General features: G+C 36.2%; 1 protein-coding gene across 1 annotated transcript in view; it reads left to right on the top strand.

The window, feature by feature from the left end:
• Positions 1-10,937, top strand: part of MICU2 (mitochondrial calcium uptake 2) — a 124,613-nt gene extending 113,676 nt beyond the window's left edge. Inside the window, 4 exon segments of the mRNA XM_079138890.1 lie at positions 3,221-3,392; positions 8,301-8,409; positions 8,841-8,998; positions 9,898-10,937. Coding sequence (XP_078995016.1) covers positions 3,221-3,392; positions 8,301-8,409; positions 8,841-8,998; positions 9,898-10,002 — 544 coding nt within the window. The 3' untranslated portion in view covers positions 10,003-10,937.
• The last annotated feature ends 11,896 nt before the right edge of the window (positions 10,938-22,833 follow it).

Below are 22,833 nucleotides of genomic sequence, written 5' to 3'. Positions count from 1 at the left end.
GTCAATTTGTTCTTAATGCAAAACAAAGCAGCCCAGCTTAAAACACGAACCATTTATTGTGTCCGTGAGTCTTCAGGTCAGTTGGATATAATTCCAGTGGGGGCCAGGATAATTTGGTCTTGACTAGACTTACTCATGTGCAGTCTGCTGATGCTGTTCTAAGATGGCTTCCACTGAAACAACTCAGCTGTGCTCCACATAGTCTCTGATTCTCTAGCACAAGGGTTGACCAACTTTCTCTGCAAAGGGCCAAATGGTATATATGGCCTCTGTCACAACTGCATAATTCTACTGTTACTATAGTGTAAAAGCAACCATAAATAATACATTAACAGACATGTCCAAATTCCAGTAAAACTTTACATGAACATTATTCTGAAGCCACTTATTTAACCTCCCTGAGCTTATTTCTTTATCTGTAAAATGGGAATAATAATATGTATATGATTAATGTGAATGGTTAAATATAGTGTCCTGCTTATCTTCTTCCCAGTGAGAGTAACTCCATACAAAAAAAGATAATGTACCTCCTTGTGCCACTCTTTAAACCAAAGTTCTAAAACAGATATGAGAAAGTAATACAGAATGGTGGGGAAAACACTGATTTGGGAGATAAAAGACTTGCATCTTGTTCAACTCAGTGGAGTTTAATAAAGACTTACTGAGTGCATCCTGTGAACTATTCGTCAGACCATGTCTCAAACACTAGGAATAGTCCCTATAAGAACTATGTAGTAAACATGCAGAAACACTTAAATGCAGTATAGTCAATGCTTTCATAGATTAAGAGGTATTTTGGTAATGCAGAAAATCACTTGCTACTCCCTGTATTGAAGATTGGGAGCAAATGAGCAGGGGAGGACCCAGTTGAAGATGTAGACCATGAATTTATGCAGGTACTAATATGTGCAGCTATTATGTATGGTGTTCTTCAAATCACTTGAAGAAGCCCATTAGCATCCCAAGGGAACAGAAGCAAGAAAGCTCATACTGAGAATAGGAGCAAGAAAGCAGCTGAAACTATCAAAAAGTGAAGTCTGGACTTAAGGAGGAAAATGAAAAAATGTTTACATAACAACCTCAGCACTGTTGGCAGCTACTGTTGAGTACTTATGACATGCCTGGTATTTTTCTAAGTATTTTACATATATTATTTTGCCTGTCCTTATAAAGTTATTCTTTGTAAGTTATTCTTCCCTTTTATTACTGGAACCAGTGAATATATATCACACCATTCATCAGCTCCATTCAGAAATAGGACATTGCCTTTGATCTATGTCTCTCTGTCACTCTCACTCACACTTTCTCTCTCTATCCAGTCATAAATGCTGTTAATTCCTTTCTCATCAGTAATCTCTTGGATTCTTCCATTTCTCTCTATGCCCACTGCTACTACAGTCCAATCACTATCACCTTTCCTCTAGCAATGCAGCAGCCTCTGACAGGTCTCTTTGCTTCTTTTCTTGACTTCTTCCTTCCAAATTTTATGACCACCATATTCTCATCACTGAAGGAAAAAAAAAAGATAAAAGGAACAACTTAGTTTGTTTTTATACCAGATTTTCTACTTCCTAATTTACTTCCTAATTTTACAAACTTATGAGACTCAATTGAATTTCATCACATTATATAGTACAATAAAACTCAGTAAAAAGAAAGGCAAAGAATATCAGAGTAAAATATCTTATTGATCTATCAGTCCAAACTTTAAATGCTTCCAGTTTTAGATAATATTCTGTTTTGACCTATAAAGAAACATAGCATTGAAAAATCTGTATGTCCAGTACATCCAGAAAACGTAGATAATGGAGTCTCTCCTACCACACAGGAAAAAGCCCAAGATAAAACTGAAGGTTTTCAGGTTTAGGGGGAATCTTTTTTACTTATAAATGGAGACAGTACCTTTATTTTATTTATTAATTTTTATGTGGTGATGAGAATCAAACCCAGTGTCTCACTCATGCAAGGCAAGCGTTCTACCAACTGAGCCACAACCGCAGCCCCCAGGGGGAATCTTAAAGCAAATAATTGTTTAACAGTGATGAATTTTCTCCCACTGAATTAGAATATACTTCTTTTTTCACTCCATTTATTTTCATTTAAATTGTGACATGACAGTACAGATATTTTAGTTTGTAGAAGATTGAATAAAAAGATCTGTAACATATTAAAACCCATGGAGATCATAATACTTTTCACATGATTTGGGATAAATCAAGTGCAGAATTTCTGGGTACTAAGAAAATAAAGTTTAATCAGATATCCCTTCAACTTGTACTTTTCCCAAGAAGCTGTTGATGAAAGTTTGATCAATGTGCCATGTTGTTTTTATAAGATAGGAATGTTGATCATATAGACATACGTTATTGTCCAAAAAATTATCAGTATTTTTAGGAAGATCTAAGCTTCCATTCAAAGCCATTGATTATATATCAACTTTGGTATCTGAAAAATTTTAGAAACTTGATTATAATTAACATTCTAAAAGCAGTGCCCCTTAAACTTGTCTGATTATTGATAATGTTTCTATATAGGAAAATTTTGTTTTCCGTGGAATTTTATGTTCTTTGAATATATCAAAATATTTTACGTAATTTTAAAATATTTATCAAAGTATAGGTTGCCAGGGCTAGGGCTGTAGTTCAGTGGTAGAGTGCTTGCCTAGCATATATGAGGCACTGGATTTGATCCTCAGCACCACATTAAAAAAAAAAGAATAAAGAAAGAAAATTTTTAAATAAAAAAAATATGTATAGGTTGCCAGATATAATTTGCACAACTAAACTGAGTATGGGAAGTCTCAGATTGAAGCAGTCATTGAACCTTATCAACTTCTCTGCATCCTCTTCCCCACAACGCTTTTCACAGCACTAACACTTCATTCTGCTCACTGTGTCAGTACCTTTATTTTATTTATTAATTTTTATGTGGTGATGAGAATCAAACCCAGTGTCTCACTCATGCAAGGCAAGCGTTCTACCAACTGAGCCACAACCGCAGCCCCCAGGGGGAATCTTAAAGCAAATAATTGTTTAACAGTGATGAATTTTCTCCCACTGAATTAGAATATACTTCTTTTTTCACTCCATTTATTTTCATTTAAATTGTGACATGACAGTCACTCGGTAGGTAATAATGAAGGTGCCTTGAAGTCCCATTTACAATATTATGGTTGAATGCTACTAGTTGCTTTGATTGATTTTTGTATTTTAATATTTAGATTTACGGAAAATTTACAAACAGAGATTCAAGAAATGGAATTCCTTCAGTTTTCTAAAGGTTTGAGTTTCATGAGAAAAGAAGACTTTGCAGAGTGGCTACTTTTTTTCACTAACACTGAAAATAAAGACATTTATTGGAAAAATGTGAGAGAGAAGTTGTCAGCAGGAGAGGTTCGTATGCCCTTTTCTTTTGCATGTGATAAAGATGAAATAAGTTAGCATTTTTTTATATTAAAGTAACTTAATTAACCAAAATTGTTTTCTTATGGAACTATGAAATCAAGTTGAGGAATATTTTCCACATACTATTTTCCTATGAATGAACTACTAAGAATTAGCATAGTAAGCATGAGTTTACATTACCACTAAAGTTAGGAATAAGACCAGAACCACTCTTACCACTATTATTAAATATCATGCTGGAGACCTTAGCCAGTGCGAATAAGTATGATTATATTCTTAAAGAGTATAAAAATTGGAAGGTAACAGTTGTCTTCCCCACATGATGTGATTGTGTACCAAAAGAATCCAGTCAAAAAAACATTAGAAATAATAATTCAAATAAGTGCCTGTTGCAGTGCTAATATATTAGAGGTACCTGTCCTAGACACAAATTTCAAGTTAGAAAATGTATGTGTGAGGCATGCAATGATGACCACCAAAGTATTAATAGTGATTACTATGCAGTAGTAAGATTCCAAGTGATTTTCCTTTCTTTATATTTTTTGTATTGTTCCCAAAAATATTTTGCAGCACATGTATTTTATATAACTTTTTAAAAAACTATTTCTAATGTAAAGAAAAAGATTAAACATAATGGAAGATCCCATTATAACTGAAATAGAAATACATAACTGTTAGAAATAACATTTAACAAAAAAATGAAGAAAACTTTCTAACATTGACAGTTGTCAAAAAAACCTTTTCTAATTATAGAGACATATTATTGGCTAGGAAGTCTTAGTATAACAGCCACTGTCCTTTCAGTTCTATAAATGTAATGATTTTATTACTCAGAACATCCTAGATTTACTGCAGTTACAATTTAACCCTGAAGCCCCCATGGCTAACACAACAAAGATTTCTTTCTCAACCATACTGCATTTCCATTTTGGACTGGTAGGAGGCCCTGTCCATGTAGTTCAGGGATCCAGACTCTCCAGACTTTTTTTGGTACTGAAGATTGAACGAAGGGGTACTTTACCACTGAGTACATTCCCAGTCCTTTTTATTTTTGAGACAGGGTTATGCTAAGTAGGTGAGGCTGGCCTCAAACTTCTGTCCTCCTGCCTCAGCCTCCCAAGTCAATGGGATTACAGGCATGTGCCTTCATGCCCAGCAGACTCTTCAGGCTTTGCCATCTTAGAGCTCCGTTATCTGAAATAAGCACCATCCTCAGAGGCTGTGGCAGGAAAAGAAAGGAGAAAGTCAGCAACTAAATGTTTTAGCCGGAAACATCACATGACCCTTGGCCTTTGAACAGACTAATCCCAACCCCACCTAAGTGCACACAGGCCAAAAATTGTAGCCTTTCATGTGTACAGGAATCAGAAAAGAACAAGATATGGGTAAACTCTAATGTGTCTCAATAAAACTACCCTGGATTCTCAATAAGGAACTAGACAAGCCATAAGTTTATATGAAGAGAACATCTATTATTCAAGTGGTTATCAAACCTGGGTAACACAGTTTCTGATGATGAATTTGACAGATCTGTTGAACAGAACATAGTCCAAAAATAGACCAAAGTATACAGGGGAATTTAGAGTATGTAAAATAGTACTTCACATTAGTTGGGTAAAAGAAGAATTGTTAACAAATAGCATTAGAAATTCCCTGACAATATGAAGGAGAAAATGAACATAAATCTCAAATTTATTCATTGTCTAAAATCAATTACAAATTAATCAAAAATTAAATTTTAAAAAGAATGAAACTGAATAAGTGTAGAAAAGTTTAGAAACAGTACATCATCTTGGAGTGAGAAGATATGGATGTGTATTTTTTTAGGCAACACCCAGAAGCTTTGAAGGAAAGTTGGCAAAATATTTACCTAAAGCTTAATATTTTGGTACCCTCACTCTTCCTCCTGCAAAATTATAATCAAAATGAAAAGAAAAACTCAACAAAATAGAGGGAAAGCATATTGGCATCACATGTATCATCATATCACCAGTTTCCTTAACTATAAGGCATCATTGGTTTTCTTAATTTATAATGGGATCTTTAAAAATCCATAAATATCAAGAACTTTGAAGGGTCTGGGATGTATATGTAATATATAATGAGATCTTGAAAATCAATGTGTTAAAACCTGTAAAGTGTCTGAGATTTTATCTATTTGTGAGTTGGTCTACACAATTTCATGGATGCTTGCACAAGATGCAAGGCTACAGGGTCAGAGACCAAACACCTTATCCATAACTGAGCAACAGAATGGAGCATACTCATGTCAGTTCCCCCTTGCCTCCCAAGTCCCATGAGGATGATCCTGAGAGATGCAGGTGAATGCTGCCCACTCATATCACTGCTAAGGAACCTCATCTGGTGAATCCAAATCTTTTATAATGGGCAGTAAACAAACCTTCCTGACCTTTGCTGCAGTGGAGGCAATATATTTATTATACTGGGCAATAAGCAAATGTGTCCTCTGCTCCTAAAGAAGGCACTGTCTATATTCAAAACTGTTCATTTTGCAGTCATCCTTGGAAAGATAGTTCTGAAACAAAAAGACATCTTTCTGTTTGAAAGATGGTACAGAAACATGAGACTCATGAAATTTTATCTTCTGCAGCAAAAAGTCACCTAACAACCCATTCAAAATCTGGAGAAGGGAGATAAAGAGGACACAGAAAGGGAAATCACAAATTAAATAAGCATGTGAAAAGTATTTAACTCATTCACAAAGACATACAAATTTAAAAACTGATAACACATCATTTTTCACTTATCAAAAAAGAAACATCAAAAGGGTTGTGTCCAGTACCTACTCTGAAGAAATGATAAAGAGAAACAGCTATTTGATTAACTTTGCTGATTAATATGCTGTTAATAAAATAAAGCAAAGTCTAGAAATGGGTGAAGAGAATGTTTTCACTGTAAAACGATTTTGTGTGTGTGTATGTACACATGAACTTGTATACAAGTAGAATATTTCTGGTTGGATGTACAAGGTACCAGTTCTTATCTCTGGGGAAAGAAACTGAAGATCAGAAGAGTAACAAAATTTTTCATTATTTATCCTTTGTACTGTTTGAATTTTTACCATGTTCACAATCAGATTGAGCCAGGACAGTAGGGTAGGTTGCAAAAAGGCCAAAGAAAGTGCCCAGAGACAGCATGCAAAACATAAGTTTTATACTGGGAAAAGCTTATAAGAGTTTAGTGACTGCTCCAAGAAGAGTTCAATAGCAGTTGACTGAACATAGAGCACCTTTGTCCCTCATTGCTTTGCCAGATAGTTCCTCCTCTCCCTCATCATTTCTTGTCCAGTAGAAGCCAGCTGGATGAGTGATACATACCCTTTCCATAGTGCCCTCAGTTCTACACCACTTCTCATTCAGAGAGGGGTTTATATTTTAGGGTTCAGAAGCAGTGATATAATCAGCATTAGCTTGCTTAGTTTGCTTCTGTGACCAGCATCCCAAGGAGCAACTGCCCTGATGTACATGCAGGCAAGTCGCTTTCTGCAGATAACACTAACTTGCCGCAGTTCTCAGTGTGCATAAGAAAAAGCCAGTGTCCTTCAAGATTTTGTGTATCTGGACATTCTGGCCCAGGCCTCCTCTGGTTGTTCCTTTAACCTGGCTGTTTTTGAGAACAGAAAGGGGTCATTCAGGGACATGGTGTTTTACCATTCCCCTTTTCTTTAAGGATGATACACATGTTCATATTACTTCTTTAGAAACTTGAATAAGACCACACATGTGCAAAGAACATCATCCTGAAGTTCCCATTTTTTTAAATGGTGAAAACATTATGTTATGAATTTTTATACTTTTTAACAGAAAAATTAGTCTTTTAATATTTTTCTTTTTGTTTTGAGAGACTTCTTGGGGGTTTTTGTTTGTCTATTTCACAGTGTTGAGAATGGAATCCATGGCCGTGCATGGGATAGGCAAGCACTCTACCACTGAGCCATATCCCCAGACCTTTGTTTTTATTTGAAGTACATAGATTTTTGAAGTCAGATGGACTGAGGTCCACATCCAAATTGTTCCACTTAGTAGACCTTGGTCAAATTATTTAACTCCTTAAGGTTTACTTACCAAAGACAGGCTAAGATCATCAGAGTAAATGGCAGAACTAGAATTTCAACCTAAGTCCATCTCCAAACCCCAATTCTCTTATTCGGTGCTATGCCAACTAGTAAAGTAAGCAGAAGTGACTGCTGAACAGAGTGCATTAGTTTCCTTGCGCTACCATAGGAAAATAACACCTAGGCAGCTTAAACAGTAGAAGTTTATTTCCTTACTATTCAGGAGGAAGTCAAAACTCTTAAGTGCCAGCAGGGCCATTTTCTGGTAAGGTCTTCTCAGCTTGCACACAGTGCCTTCTCTCTGTGTCCTCATGAGGCCATTTCTTCGTGCACACAGAGGAGACCCAGGGTTCATAAGAGTAAATGGCTCTGATATTTCTTCCTCTTATGACACCAGTCTTACTGGTTTAGGGCTCAATCCCTGTGACCTCATTTTACCTTCATCATCTCCTTACAGGCCTTGTCGCCAAATAAAGTTACATTGGGGATTAAGGCTTCAAAATATGAATCAGGAGTGAACACAATTCAGTCCATAACCCAGGGCCATCCCAAGGTTTACATTCTATGACTCCAAGAGACCCCATTCACACAGTGTCCAGTCTATACAGTCACAGAGTGGCCCTACTAGTTATTCTCGTGTTGTTGTTCCTAAGTTCTAAAACCTTTAATTCCAGTATTATTATGTGTCTTGAACTTTTTTACTAGACTTGCTTAGATCTAAGTTTATAAGCTTTATGATAGAAAAGAAGACTCACAGTTATATTCATAAGATTGCTTAATGTATTTATAAAATTGTAATAAAACCTCTTTATTTTTATTAGAGCATTAGTTTGGATGAGTTCAAGTCATTTTGCCATTTTACAACCCACTTGGAAGACTTTGCTATTGCCATGCAGATGTTTAGCTTAGCTCATCGACCTGTCAGACTAGGTAAGATACATGAATCATTTAATTTTTATCATCCATAAGCTATTTCACTCTGTTCTTCAACTAAATGATGCCAACCAAGGAACCAATTTTCAGTAAAATAACTTGCCTTTTATTTCAATATAGTTATTCTAGATTTACAATATCAAAAGATTTATTCAACAGTTACTTTTTTACTTTTAGGTTCTCAATGAAAATAACATCTCATTCAATGAAAATATCTTACATAGATTACAGTTACTCTCATATTATTTCTCAACCAAATTTATTATTTGAATACACTTATGGTGGGTATTTTTGTATTTTACTTCCGAAATAATAAAACCTTAGATTTGTTTCTACTTCTCATGTAATAAAAATTTAGATTAATGCCACTTACACTATTTCACCTATTTGATGGGTTCCTTTTTGTTTGTTTGTTTGTTTGTTGAAAGCGGAGTTTAAGAGAGCTGTAAAAGTAGCAACAGGACAAGAGCTCTCAAACAATATTTTGGACACAGTCTTCAAGATCTTTGATTTGGATGGTGATGAATGCCTTAGCCATGGAGAGTTTCTTGGAGTGTTAAAAAACAGGATGCATCGAGGTTTATGGGTAACACATTTTGAGTTTTAAAAAACTACATGTTACATGTTACTCACATTGATAATGTTATCATCAATGGGCAAACTGATGAAGTCTTAATGGAATTTTAACCATTATAAAGCTATTATAAGCTATAGTTGAAACACTGAAATATCTTTTACTTAAAATGAAATTCAACATTTTTCTTTGCTTTTAAGAAAATCTGAATCTAATAGATACCACTGATAAGAAATCATAGCCTAGGATTTGACTTCGGGCTCTATAGCTATACACATTTAGATTCAAATCTAACTTTACCATTTATTAACTGCTGAATTTTGCAATACCACTTAATTTTCTGAGCGTCCACTCATATTCCTCATCCATATAATGAGAATACTGATAAAATCTACCAGAAAGAATTCTTAGAGTTCAGTATAAAATACTTAGCACAGCAACTGAGACACATAAAATAAATATTAGCTATTATAATTATTCACTCAACTTCACATATTGGTCTATAACTATAAGACAAATAAACTTGGAATTTGTTTAGATTAGAATCTGTTGGAAGCACTCATGAAAGATATCTACAAAGGGTTTAAAAAACTAGGTTCCAAAGAGAATCTACATGGTAGAGGAGGTAGTTAGGCTGGAAGAAAGGAAAGTGGATAATAGAATATGTAGTGTCCAAGTTCTTGCAGATAAGGCTATTCATTTACAACTTAGAAAAGCAAGCCCAGTTTCCTGCAACAAACATAGTTTATGGAAAATTAGTAAATTTGATTTTCATTAGCAAATTTTACAACATAATTCACCATCAGTTTTTCTTGGGAGGAGTGTGGGAAGGAAATAAGCAATAACAAAGTCACATGAAATAATAATTATCCTTGAAGAGAATGACTATATATTTTACTTTTGGTTAACAGGTGCCGCAACAACAGAGTATACAAGAATACTGGAAATGTGTGAAAAAAGAAAGCATTAAAGGAGTAAAAGAAGTCTGGAAACAAGCTGGAAAAGGCCTTTTTTAAAATTAAATAATAATAATAATATGGCAATTATATATCCCTGAATGTCAGAATTTGACATTTTTTTTTTTTCAAAGTTCTTGCTGCTTTTCCTCTTTTCATTGATTTCCTTTGTATATAAAGAAGCTGTGTATTGCTTTCTAATACAGTAATTTCTTGGGAACTTACTAGAAAGAAAAACATTGTTTTACAAAATCAGATATTGGATTCTGTCCAAAGACCTAATTCCAAGTAACTTTTGGTGCTTTGGGAAGATGGAAAGCTTAGGTCTTCACTGATTCCTTAGAAACAAGAGCATGATATGCTTTCTGGAAGAGTGAACAAGTGCTTATGGAAAAAAGTACTTGCTTCATTCACAAGGCCAGTGTTAATTCCAGAAGTTGTGATGTTCTAACAGAGTAAATGAATTTAAAACTTCAGACTCTTCTCATTTGTATCATATCTCAATTTCTTGTTTTATTTAGCTTAGCTATATATCAGGTGTCTTAAAAATAACATATAAATGTCTGTATCTTATCTGGTAGCATAATAAAATATTTATTCAGACCAAAACAAAAAAAATTGGGTGCTTTTTATTTTACATGGATTTTTTAAAACTACATTTTTTAAAAAAATGTAAATACTTTAATCCCTTGTCACTTTCACTAGTTTATGTTCTTAAAAACTAGTGTAGGGTCAGGGTGTAGCTCCGTGGTAGAGCACTTGCCTGGCATGCTGGAGGCCCTGGGTTTGATCTCCAGCACTGGGAGGGGAAAAAAAAAAGGTGTGGTAGAATTGTGATCACAAGATCAGGGTCTCATGAGACATATTGGGTTGTGGGAAATTTTAAAAATACTAGAAATTAATGGGCAAATTAAAGCAAATATTAAATTGTATAAAATGGTTACTTATTTTAAAAATAAATGGTCAATAAAATTTACTAAAAATGTGCTTCTCAAGTAAGAAAATTGAAAGTATTTAAAACAAGTTTTACCTCTCGGAAACTGCTCATTCCAGGGCCATGGCTGTGAAAGTCCAAGAAGAGTCTGTAACATCTTTGTGCTTTAAACAAGGAGTGCTCAACCTCAGCAATTTAGCAAGGCCCTAAGCAACTTAGCTAGACCCTATCTCAAAAAGTAAAGGCACTGGGCCGGAGGCAGGGTTGTGGCTCAGCAGTAGAGTGCTTTCCTAACGTGAGGCACTGGGTTCGATCCTTAGTACCCAAAAAAAAAACAACAAACTAAGGAGAGCTCATGAAATAATAGGGAGTCAAAAGAACAAAGCCAACTTGAAAGAACTCCCCAGCCAAATCTGGTACAGTTTGATCCTCAAAATAATTAATGTTGATAATAGATTATAAGAACATGAGCCTACAATGAAAATCAATGGGACAAGAGAAATATCCTTTACAGTCATTAAAGGATAAAGCCATGAAATACGTTAATTTGCAAAACTGGGAAAGCTCTTCCTTTATAGCATGATGTTTGAGATTGACAAGTGGCAAAAGCTTTTATCCAATTATTACAAAAAAAAAATTGCAATTAAGAAACATCAATTTGGAGCTGGGTTTGTGGCTCAGTGATAGAGTGTTTGCCTAATACACGTGAGGCACGGAGTTCGATCCTCATACCACTTAAAAAAATAAAGGTACTGTGTTCATCTACAACTAAAAATATTTTTTAAAAAACACCAATTTGCTCTAACTTCTAAAATTAGAGGACTTAACACTTTTCAATGTCACTATTTCCCTCAAAGCTGCAGTAATCAAAATTGTGATATTAAGCATAAAGACAGATATATAGGCCAAAGGAATACAAAAGAGCCCCGTAAATAAACCCTCATGTAATGGTCAAATGATTTTCAACAAGGCTGCCAGGAGCATCAAATGGGGAAAGGATTGTTTTTTTAACAAATAGGGCTGGGAAAACTGGATATGCACATGCAATAGAGTAGAGTTGGACCCTTACTTTTTACCATATGCAAAAATTAAAATGTATTAAAACACAAATGTTAGTGCTAAAACTATAAAACTCTTCCAAGAAAAATATAGATGGAAAGCTTCATGACAATGGATTCGGCAATGACTTCTCTGCCATGACACCAAAAGCACAGGCACCAAGACAAAAAATACATAAATTGATCTCCCAAATTAAGAACTTTTGTGTATCAAGGGACACTAGCCAAGACAGAAGACAAGTATGAGGAGAAAATATTCATAAATCATACATCCAAAAGGGATTACTATCCAGAATATACAAATTATTCCTACACCTCAGTAACCAACAGCAACACAACCCTCTGATTAAAAACAGGCAAAGGACTTGAATAGATAACTTCTCCAAAGACATATAATCGGCAACTAAGCACATGAAAAGATTACCAATAGGGGAATGCAAATCAAAACCACAATGAGGTACAATTTAACACCCATCAGAATGGCTATTACCCCCCACACACACCAAAAAAAAAAAAAAATTATAAAATGTTGGTGAAGACAGAGAAGTAGGAAATTTCATACATGGCTGGAAAGAATATAAAATGGAACAGCTACTCAGGGAAAACAATTGGCAATTCCTGAAAAACTAAACATAGAATTACAATTACATACTAAACAGAATTACAATTCCACTTCTAGGAATTCAAATACTTGATGCCAATGTTCATTGCATCATTATGCAGTTATGACAAAAGGTGGAAACACCCATGCGTCCATCAGTAGATGAACAGAAAAAGAAAATGTGCTGTATACACACAATAGTATATTGATAGGCCATAAGAATGAATGAGGTTCTGTTACACATTACAAGATAGATGAACCTTAAGTGAAATAAGTCAGACAAAGGGCCTAATATATAATTCCATTTATGTTGATACCTAGAATATGTAAACTCATAGAGCTAAAATAGATGCTACCAATTCTGCAGAGTGGAGAGTTATTGCTTAATGGTTAGATAATTTTGGTTTGGATTGATAGATGAAACAGGTATTAGTGATAGATGCCTGACATTATGAATACAATTCCACTGAGTAATAACATTTAAAAATGGTTAGAATGGGCAAATTTTATGTCATTGGATATAATTTTTTTATATTAGCATGTAATGTACCAAACCTACTGAACTGTACACTTGAAATGAATGAACTGTTTTGTATGTGAAAAACAATCTCAACAAAATTGTTTAAAATAGATAATTTCAGTAATTGATAAATTAAAATACAAAGTATTTAGAATTATCAAACATCAATAAGAGGCTTAATATCTGAATTGATGGTTCTCAACCTAATGACACCCAATATCTTCCCCACAACCATTTTTAACAAAAACTTTCTATTGTTCTTGTATTACTCAACTTTCTATTACTATAACAAATAACTGAGATGATCAATTTATAAAAAGAAAAGCGTTATTTTGGCTCACAGTTTTACAGGTTTCAGTCCATGAGCAGGCAAACTCATTGTTTTTAGGCCTTTTGGGAAAGTTCAGATGGTAGTGATGGGGAAGGCATCAGGGAGAAAAAGTGCTCACTTCTTCACCAGAAAAAGAAAGAAAGGAAGAAGAAAAGTCCAGGGTCCCACAATGCCCTTTGAAAGCCACCCCAATGACCTAAAAGGTCTCCCACTCCTCTTAAAGTTTCCTCCACCTCCTGATAGCAACAAGATGAGGATTAAGCCTTTGTATGAGGACTAAGCACATGAATCTTTAGGGCACATTTAAGATCCAAACTATAGCAGCCCTTTTTACCATCCTGAAATAAACTCCATAGGTAAAATAACCTTCCTCCACAATTTTTTTTAAGATACAGCACAAACATACATAATTTGTAAAGAAATTTGTATTGAAATAACATGCAATCAAATATATATATATATATATATATATATATATATATATATATATATATCAGGTACCACTATTCTAGAAGAACCCTCAAAATAAATCCCTATACATTTCTAAAACACCTTCTAGGCATAGTGCCATATAAAATATATAACAATAAATAAGGAACTCATAGAAAATAAGCACATAGGCCAGGCACAGTGTGGTTCATGCCTATAATCTCAGCTACTTTGGGAGGCTGAGATGGAAGGATCACTTGATCCCAGGGGTTTGAGGCCAGCCTGGGCAACGCTGTGAGACACCCCTCACCCCCATCTCCAAAAAACAAAAGAAGGGAGGGACGAAGAGGACACAGGAGGGGAGGGGAGGGCAAAGGAGGGGAAGAACAGAAAGAGAAGATAAAAGAAAAAAGGAAAAGAAAGAAAAAGAAGCAAATAATATGAATTTAAATCATTCACCATGGAAAGGTGAGATAATAGGCAAGAGATCTATCTGAGTGACTAAGAAAAATATTTGCGCTTATTAGTAATCAAAGAAGTGTGCATTAAAACAACAAAATACTAGTGCATGCTTATCAGGTTGGCAAAAAATAAAAATCCAGTAATACCAAATATTAGTATAGACTTGGAGAAATAGTATCCCTTGTGTACTGCTAGTTAGAAAACAACCTGACAATCTGTAAAGAAATTAAGTATGTGTTCACTCTGTGATTCAAAAGTCTCACTCTTGGACAGATGCCCCCAGAGAAATAAGTACAAATCTCAAGAGGTTCAAGGAAGTTCATCCCAGTATTGATTGCAGTAGAGGGAATTTGAGGAATTCAAGTGTTCATCACTAAGGAAATAGAAAATAAAATTTGATGAGCACATGCTATGGAATACTAGGTATTGAACTGGAGCAATATGGGTAGATATCTGAAAAATAATGAGTTTAAAACATGTAAAACAAATTTATATCAAATACAATTTATGTCAATTAAAAATATATCCATTCATTGGTATCCACAGAAGATTTGTTCCAGGACTCCCATGGATACCAAAACCTGCAGATGCTTAAAGCCCCTATATAAAATGGTGTATTGCTTGCATAGAACCTACACATATCCTCCTGTATACCTGAAATCATATCTGAATGATGCATAATATCTAATGCAGTGTAAATACTATGTAAATAGTTGTTACACTATATTGTTTAGGAAATGATTACAAGGGGAAAAGTCTGTACATGTTCAAAGCAAGATGCAGTTTTTAAAATATTTTTGATCCACTATTGAGTGAATCCATGAATATGGAAGCCATGGATGTGGGGAGCCAACTTATAGACATGTGTAGCCACCATGGTCATCTTGGTTTTCCTGGAACCCTTCAATCTCTCTCCTGCCTCAAGACCTTTGCCCTTGCTAGTCACTTGGCCTATACTGTTCTGATTCTGAGTCTTCAGTAGGACTTACTCCTCTATATCATTCAGGTGTGTGCTCAAAGTTATCCTTATCAAAGGGAATATCATAGACCAATCAATCCTGTTACTCTCTATTTCTTGCTCTATTTTGGTTTTCTCCATAGAACATTTAATCACCTACAAGTGTATATTTTTATTTTTTTGTCAATTCTTGGTTTATAAATTCCATGAGAGTGGGGAATTTTTTTTTATTCACCAATTGGCTAGACCATGTAGACGGGTTCATAAGAACATGGATGCAGCTTCCTGACCCCACATGGAGTCTGGCAGGGAAGGAGCACTATCCAACAGAAGGAGTAACTACTCCTTGAAGAAGGCAAAGGTACTAAGCAGCCATGCTAGGTTCTTACTCTCCAAAGTGAAATTCTGTAGGTTAAGACTATTTTGGGGGTCTCTGGAGACATTGAGGTAAAGTTATACTCATCACCAAAAGCTCAGGGTGAAAATCACAAATAAATTTCAGGAAATCTTTCAGGAAGTTGGCTACCTCAGGGCTGGGGGATGTGGCTTAGTGACAGAAAATGTGCTGAGCATGTGAGAGGTCCTGGGTTCTCTCCCCAGCACCACACAAAAAATGAATAGAGAACCGGGCATGGTGGTGCAGGCCTATATAATCCCAGCAGCCCAGGAAGCTAACACAGGAGGATCTCGAGTTCAAAGCCAGCCTCAGCAAAAATGAGGTGCTAAGCAACTCAGTGACACCCTGTCTCTAAATAAAATACAAAATAGGGTTGGGGATATGGCTTAGTGGTCAAGTGCCCCTAAGTTCAATCCCTGGTACCCACCCATCCCCACTAAAAGAAGGAAAAAGAAAAAAGAAAAAATGAATAGAGATAAAATTGAACTGGAGCAACATGGGTAGATATTCAAAATAAAATAGTAAGTTGAAAACATGCAAAATAAGATTTATAGCAAATACAATTTGTTGTAAATTTGGCTGGTCGAAAGAAAAGGATACCACAAGTTGCTCCAAAAACTGTACATACTTAACCCTTCCTTCATCAGTATACTCGAAAGCTATTCAAAATATTTTAATTCAGTTTACATATTTTGATTTTTTTCTCCTCCTAGAGCATGTTTTAGACATTTATTATGGTCTAGGCAGTGAGAATAGGGATTGAGATAAGCAGGGAGGAGCCAGCAAGACTCTCAGCTGCCAACCCTTTGAATCTGGGTTTTCCTTTTCTGAGCATATGGAGCACACCACATTCTTGCTGCCCCTTGACTCTGCTGATGTGAAGGATAACCAGAGAGATGAGGAAAGGAGAAAAAGTAGTGCCCTGCCTTGAGCAGTTCATGCCAAAAAAAATATTCACCATCAACAAATGCATGTGTTGAGCAGCTGGGTTGAATTCCAGTCAGTTAAGGTGAGAAGCTCCATGCTCAACAGAAGACTTCCTGACCACTAAAGAGTTGGCATCACCTGTGATTTGTTTAACCCCACATTTTCCTATTCTGCTTCTTAAGCAGCGGATATTTAACTCTACATTCTAACAGTTAAGTGGATTTGTGAATACCTTTCGCTGATTTTCCCCTGAGGAAGTACAAGGCAAACTACAAAGTCAATTTTATGCACTCAGATCTTTAAAAAAGGGCAGCATAAGACAGGTGAGGTACTAAGTTTTATTTAATAGAAATTGCTTATACTCAAAATATGGAGTACATTTAATAGAAATCTGGAGTGCATATTCTCAAAATCTGGGGTGCAAATTGACAATAATACCACTGGGATGTCATAGAATCAGTGAGACAAAAGGATGAAATGCAAGGAGAAACCACAAAAAGATCTTGCAAATCTCTTGTCATGTTAGTTGACTTAAAATAATTAAATACAATAGGTCCACAAGATGGCACCCTTGCATTTCCAAAAACCTCTTATCTTGCTTGGGTACTGAGAATGTTTAACAGAAAAACAAGCATATATGATAAGAAACACATACAGAAAATTACAGAATATTTCAAAGACAACACAAAAGGAAATATTGTGAAAGACTTTGGACTGACATACCTTAGTCAAATATTTACCAGTTCTTAGAAAAATGAGTGCAAGGCTTTACCACATTTATCATTAGCATCATTAGCTGTGCTGTTTTGTTACATTCGGTGAGGAAGAACTTAATTTGGGATCTCTAGGTGGGGTTATGTCTTTAGCATCGTCAGTAGGAACTTTCTACTGAAACCTGCTTGGTCTGATGAATTCTACTAGGTAGCTAGTCTTCAACTCATTAGTTCAAACATAGGAACTACATACCTTATAGCTTCAAAATCATAAAGTAGGATTTTACAACCAGTATATAGATACAGATTAAGAACTTGTCAGTGGGCACTGAGTGCTGAGGCAAGAGGATTGTGAGTTCAAAGCCAGCCTCAGCAAAGTGCTAGGGGCTGAGCAACTCAGAGAGACCCTGTCTCTAAATAAAATACAAAATAGAGCTGGGATGTGGCTCAGTGGTTGAGTGCCCCTGAGTTCAATCCCTAATACCCCACCCCCCAAAAAAATAAAAAATGAAACGTGAGCAAGTATTCTGTTTATACCATCTAGATTTACATAATATTTAGGAGAAATAGATATTGGGAGAAAAATATTTATAACTCCTAAAAATAACTCCGAGAAAATAAAAACTATTAATAGTATATCCTAAAAATACATTAATAGTTCCTTTGTGTTTTGCAAATATTATATAAGCTTTCCCCAGCTACAAATTCTTATGAACCAAAGAGAATTAAAAGAATATTCATTGCAGCATCATTTCAAATAATAAAATCTGGAAACAATATGAATGTCTGGCACCATGAAAATGGATACATTGTGCTATAATTGTACTATTGTATAATTGTCTAGGCAGCTGATTAAATGGTGAATGAATAAAATAAGTTACATAATATTGCTGGTCACTAAGCTATTGTCTTTCTGCTCCAACCCTTCCCTTCCATGCACAGTGGGTTTCATGATGCAGGAACAGGGACCCAACAATACCCTGTTCCCTTTGCCTCCTGGCAGCATGCTAGGCTCTGCCCACAGAGGGCAGTAGAGGGGGGTTAAAAGCCTGGAGAAGGGAGATAGGCTTGCTCACTGTCTGTCACTGTGATTTGTGTCCAGTCTCAGCTTTCATCCCTGCAGCCCTGCAGCCCTTGGTACCAGTCACTGACTTTGCTTTTTTTTTTTTGTTTGGGGGTGGGGGGTGGGTGGTGGGGGTGGGAGGGGGGCACTGCCAGAACCAGCTTCATTGTGCATCCTGCCCAACCCTGCCCCCGGGGAACCAGCACCAGCCTCTATTCCCTGAGCAGAGCAGGGATATTCCTTCAAGCTTCTGGATTCTAATACCCCAATTTCCTTCCTTTATGCCTAGGCCCTGGCAGTGGTAGTGCTTCCAGCAGGGACATTCTCCATGTCATTACACTGCCCTCTTTGATTTTTAAGTTCCCTAATACATACTTAACCAATTCCTTTTATTGTTGTCTCTGTTAAAATACTTAATGTGGACTCTGATACAATGACCATATGCCAGGAAATAGAAATACAAATACATGGGATAGATAGATATATATATATATATTCATATATATATATATAAAATAAAGTACACATACATGTATAAATGTATATATTCATATTTCTAACATATGCTATATTTGCCCTTATATATACATACATTACACATAAAATTTAATCCTCACAACATATGCTATGAAAAGGACACAATTATCTCCATTATATAGAAGGAGACAATCTCAGGGAGGTTAGATGAATTCTATAATGTTACATAACTAATAAGTGATGAAGATGGGATATGAATCCGAATATCCTTGACTCCACAGTCTGTATTTTTTCCCACTATGTCCTTAAAGTTGTTTAGACCTTTAATGGTTTTGATGTGGTTTGTCTCCCAAAGGTTCATGTTTTGGAAGTTTGGTCCCCAATATGGCAATATCAGGAGGTGGTAGAACTCAGGGCCTTGCGCTTGCGAGGCAAGCACTCTACCAGCTGAGCTATCTCCCCAGCCCACAGTGGTAGGACTTTTAAGAAGTGAACCCTAATGGGAATTGGTTAGGTCACTAGGGGTGCTGCCCTTGGAAAGAATTAAAGTAGTTCTCCTGGAATCCTCAAACCTCAAAGTTAATGTATCCTTAATTCTGTACTAGGGCTGGGGATGTGGTTCAGTGGTAGAGCACCTGTTAGCATGCTCAAGGACCTGGGTTCAATTCCCAGCACCACAAAATAAAAACTGTGTTCCACAGCATAGTTCAATTCAAAGTTTAGTCCATAAACATCTTTTTACCTTGTAATGTAATAATACTACGGAATATGAGCACCAATAAAAGACTGCATCCATGACTAAAATTATGGGAAAGTTGAGAAAACTGTAGGAAAAACACGGACATCTCGAATTCCGAGTTTCTTTTTTTCTTTTTTTTTTCAAAATTATTTTTTTTAGTTGTATATGGACACAATGTCTTTGCTTTACTTTTATGTGATGCTGAGGATTGAACCCAATGCCTCACATGTGCTAGGCAGTGCTCCACCACTGAGCTACAACTCCAGCCCAATTCTAAGTTTCTTGTCATTTATTTATTCAATTACTAGTAGTGCCTTTTATGTGCCTGGCAATGTGGTAGGTTCACAATGGTAAAGAAGACATAACTAATCCCTCCCTCAAGAAGTTTATAATATAAAGAAAGTTACCATCTTTAATTGAATAATCATACATAAGAGAAGTACTTAAATATATCACACGGGGATTTACTATAGACAGGATATTTGACTACAACACATTGTGTTCCAAATTTAATCCCCACACCCAACAGCATACTCAAGAATGTATCATCTGTTCCTCTCAGTGTCTAGGATGAATGCACCCTCTGCCTTTGTTTACCAGGAGCTGGTCAGTTCTGAAGCCAAAGTGATCTTACAGAGACCTCACAGCAATAGAGAGAGAGCAGTTCTGTTTCTATAAAACCTGCTATTCTCTGGTCATTGAACTCCTTGCCTTCCACATAACTTGAGACACCAATCAATGTTTCCACTGGCAGCTGCAAGCCAGACTCTTCCCATAGTCTAAATGCAATCAATAACACATGCCTAGACTGATCAATGAATGAGTGGCCAGGAAGCTTTCTGTGGAACAGACTTCCAGAAGTGCAGAAACAATAAATCTAACCAAACCAGAAATTCCAGTAGTATTCAGAGTTGGGTATCTCATGGCTCCACCATGCCAACTAAATCTCTTTTTGGCGGTCTTTCTTTGGTTAGTAAGCAGATCATTAGATAACCCTGTAGCAAAAAAGGAAGGAAGGAAGGAAGGAAGGAAGAGAGGGAGGGAGGGAGGGAGGGAGGGAGGGAGGGAATGAGGGAAAAGTAAAAGTGATGCAGTCAAGGTCCACTGGTGGATACTAAAAGTGGTGGATGAAATTTTACAGAGAAACAGGATTTTTGCATAGTCTCAAAGTGCCTCTTCCCTAAATGCTGATTAATCACTGTAATAGTTGAATGGTTTTCTCCCTCCAGGAGGTGAAATTTAATTCCTCTGCCTTTGAGTGTAGCTTGGCTTAATGATTTTTTTCCTAATGAATAATGTAGAGAAAGGAAAAAATTTTTAACTTTATGTAGACACAGGACCATGACCCAGTGATCAAGGTTAACATTACCCATAAAAAGTCATGTCCACATGATGTACACCCTGTCAGTGTCATGAAAAAGGCACATCTGATTTTCTTCCCCCAAATTTATAACCCCAATGTTAGTTATGAGAAAACATCAGACAAATCCAAACTGAGGGGCAGTCTACAAAATACCCAACCAGTACTTTTTAAATTAGGATTATCTTTTTTATTCCCCCAGCAATTGTTCTTATACTCTATTATAGTTCATTCTTGTTAATAATGAAAAAAAGTATTTTTACTAAAGGAACTTTGACTTTTGAGGGTTTTTAAAAAATCTTTTTTATTGCCAATGACAAAATATAATTATGTATATAACATACATATAAAAGAATGATAGTCAAGCTAGTGAACATAGCCATCACCTCAAATACTTATTGTTTTGGGGGTGAGAATTTTTGCAATTTACTGTCTTATCAATTTGAAACATACAATACACTATTATTACTATAATCACTATGCTGTACAATAGATCAATAAAATGTATTTCTCTTGTCTAATTGAAAATTTGTACCCTATCCCCCTGGCCCTGCCAGCCATTCCCCATCCTGCCCCAGGAAAACCACCATTCTAGTCTCTGCTTCCCTGAGTTTGATTATTTTAGATTTCACATGTAAGTGAAAACATGCAGTATTTGTCTTTCTGTACCTCTGACCAGTACTTTTTCAAATTGTTTTTCCATACAAAATAAGGAAAGAGAGAAACAACAGCCAGAAACTGGAGGAAACTAAAAGACCGGATGGCTAAACACAGTGTGAGATCCTGGGACAGAAAAAGGACAGTGGTGGGAAAACTGGTGAAATCCCAGTAAAGTCTGTAGTTTAGCTAATGCTGTTGTACCCTCATTAATTTCTAGATTAGATAAGTACATCATGGTTACATAAGATGACATTTGGGAAAGCTGGGTGAAGACTACAGTTACTCTCTACTATTTTTTTAACTTCTATAAATCTAAAATTATTTCAAAATAAAAAGACTGAAGAAAGAAAAAAATCAGAAGCTAGAACCACTAATGTACACAGTATTTCTGCCATATAAACAGTAGGTAGTGGGAATGTTAGATTTACATTCAGCAAAGTCATGATCTGAAGAGGAGAGATTGGTCTAACACCAGGATTTGGACCCTTAGAGCCAGCTGTGCCCAGCTGTACTTCTAGACAGAGCCAGGTCTGAGGAGGGGATAAAGAGGGGCAGAAACTTTATAGACAGAGTGCACAGATGGAAGAGTATTCCATGAGCAAGAGTGTACAGAGAAGTTCAGGGAGAAGAAAGGAAGCCGTGGGATCAGGCCCAGAGCAATTCTGGAAAGAAGGCTGTGCAGCAGAGGCTGGAGGTAGGGGACAGCAGAGCTGGAGGTAGGGGACAGCAGAGCTGGAGGTAGGGGACAGCAGAGCTGGAGGTAGGGGACAGCAGAGCTGGAGGTAGGGGACAGCAGAGCTGCAGAGCCTTTTGCAATTGTATTAAACATCATTAAAATCATCCAAGTATGTAAAACAGACTGGATTTTCTAAAGGTTCACTCTAACTATGGCATTAAACAGGAAAGAAAACAAGAACTAACAAAATCAACTTGCCTAAGAGGGAAGATTTTTGTCTGTGTTCCCCAGTGCAGGTAATCAGAACATGTTTGGTGTTGAGAAAATGAAGATGGATGAATATGTGGAACAGATTTCGGGCAGGGGCAGGGGTAGTGGGGTAGTGTCCAAGTGTGGTGGGTTGGCGTTGGCAGGTAGGAGACTATTAAGCTCACAGAGGTGGAGTTGATGGCAGAATGAGAAAAGTCAAACAAGGAGGGAAGTAAGATCTGAAGCCTCTGCTTTTTGAACATGCTCCCCCCACTTTTTCCCTTATTCTGCCCCAGATCTGCTCCTGCTCCCTCTCCTGCCAAGAATATGGACTTAT

Source organism: Sciurus vulgaris (genome assembly GCF_902686455.1).
Source record: "Sciurus vulgaris genome assembly, chromosome: 4".
Lineage (NCBI taxonomy): Eukaryota > Metazoa > Chordata > Mammalia > Rodentia > Sciuridae > Sciurus > Sciurus vulgaris.
Note: the sequence above shows the minus strand (reverse complement) of the source record. Positions and strands in the feature narration are given on the sequence as shown.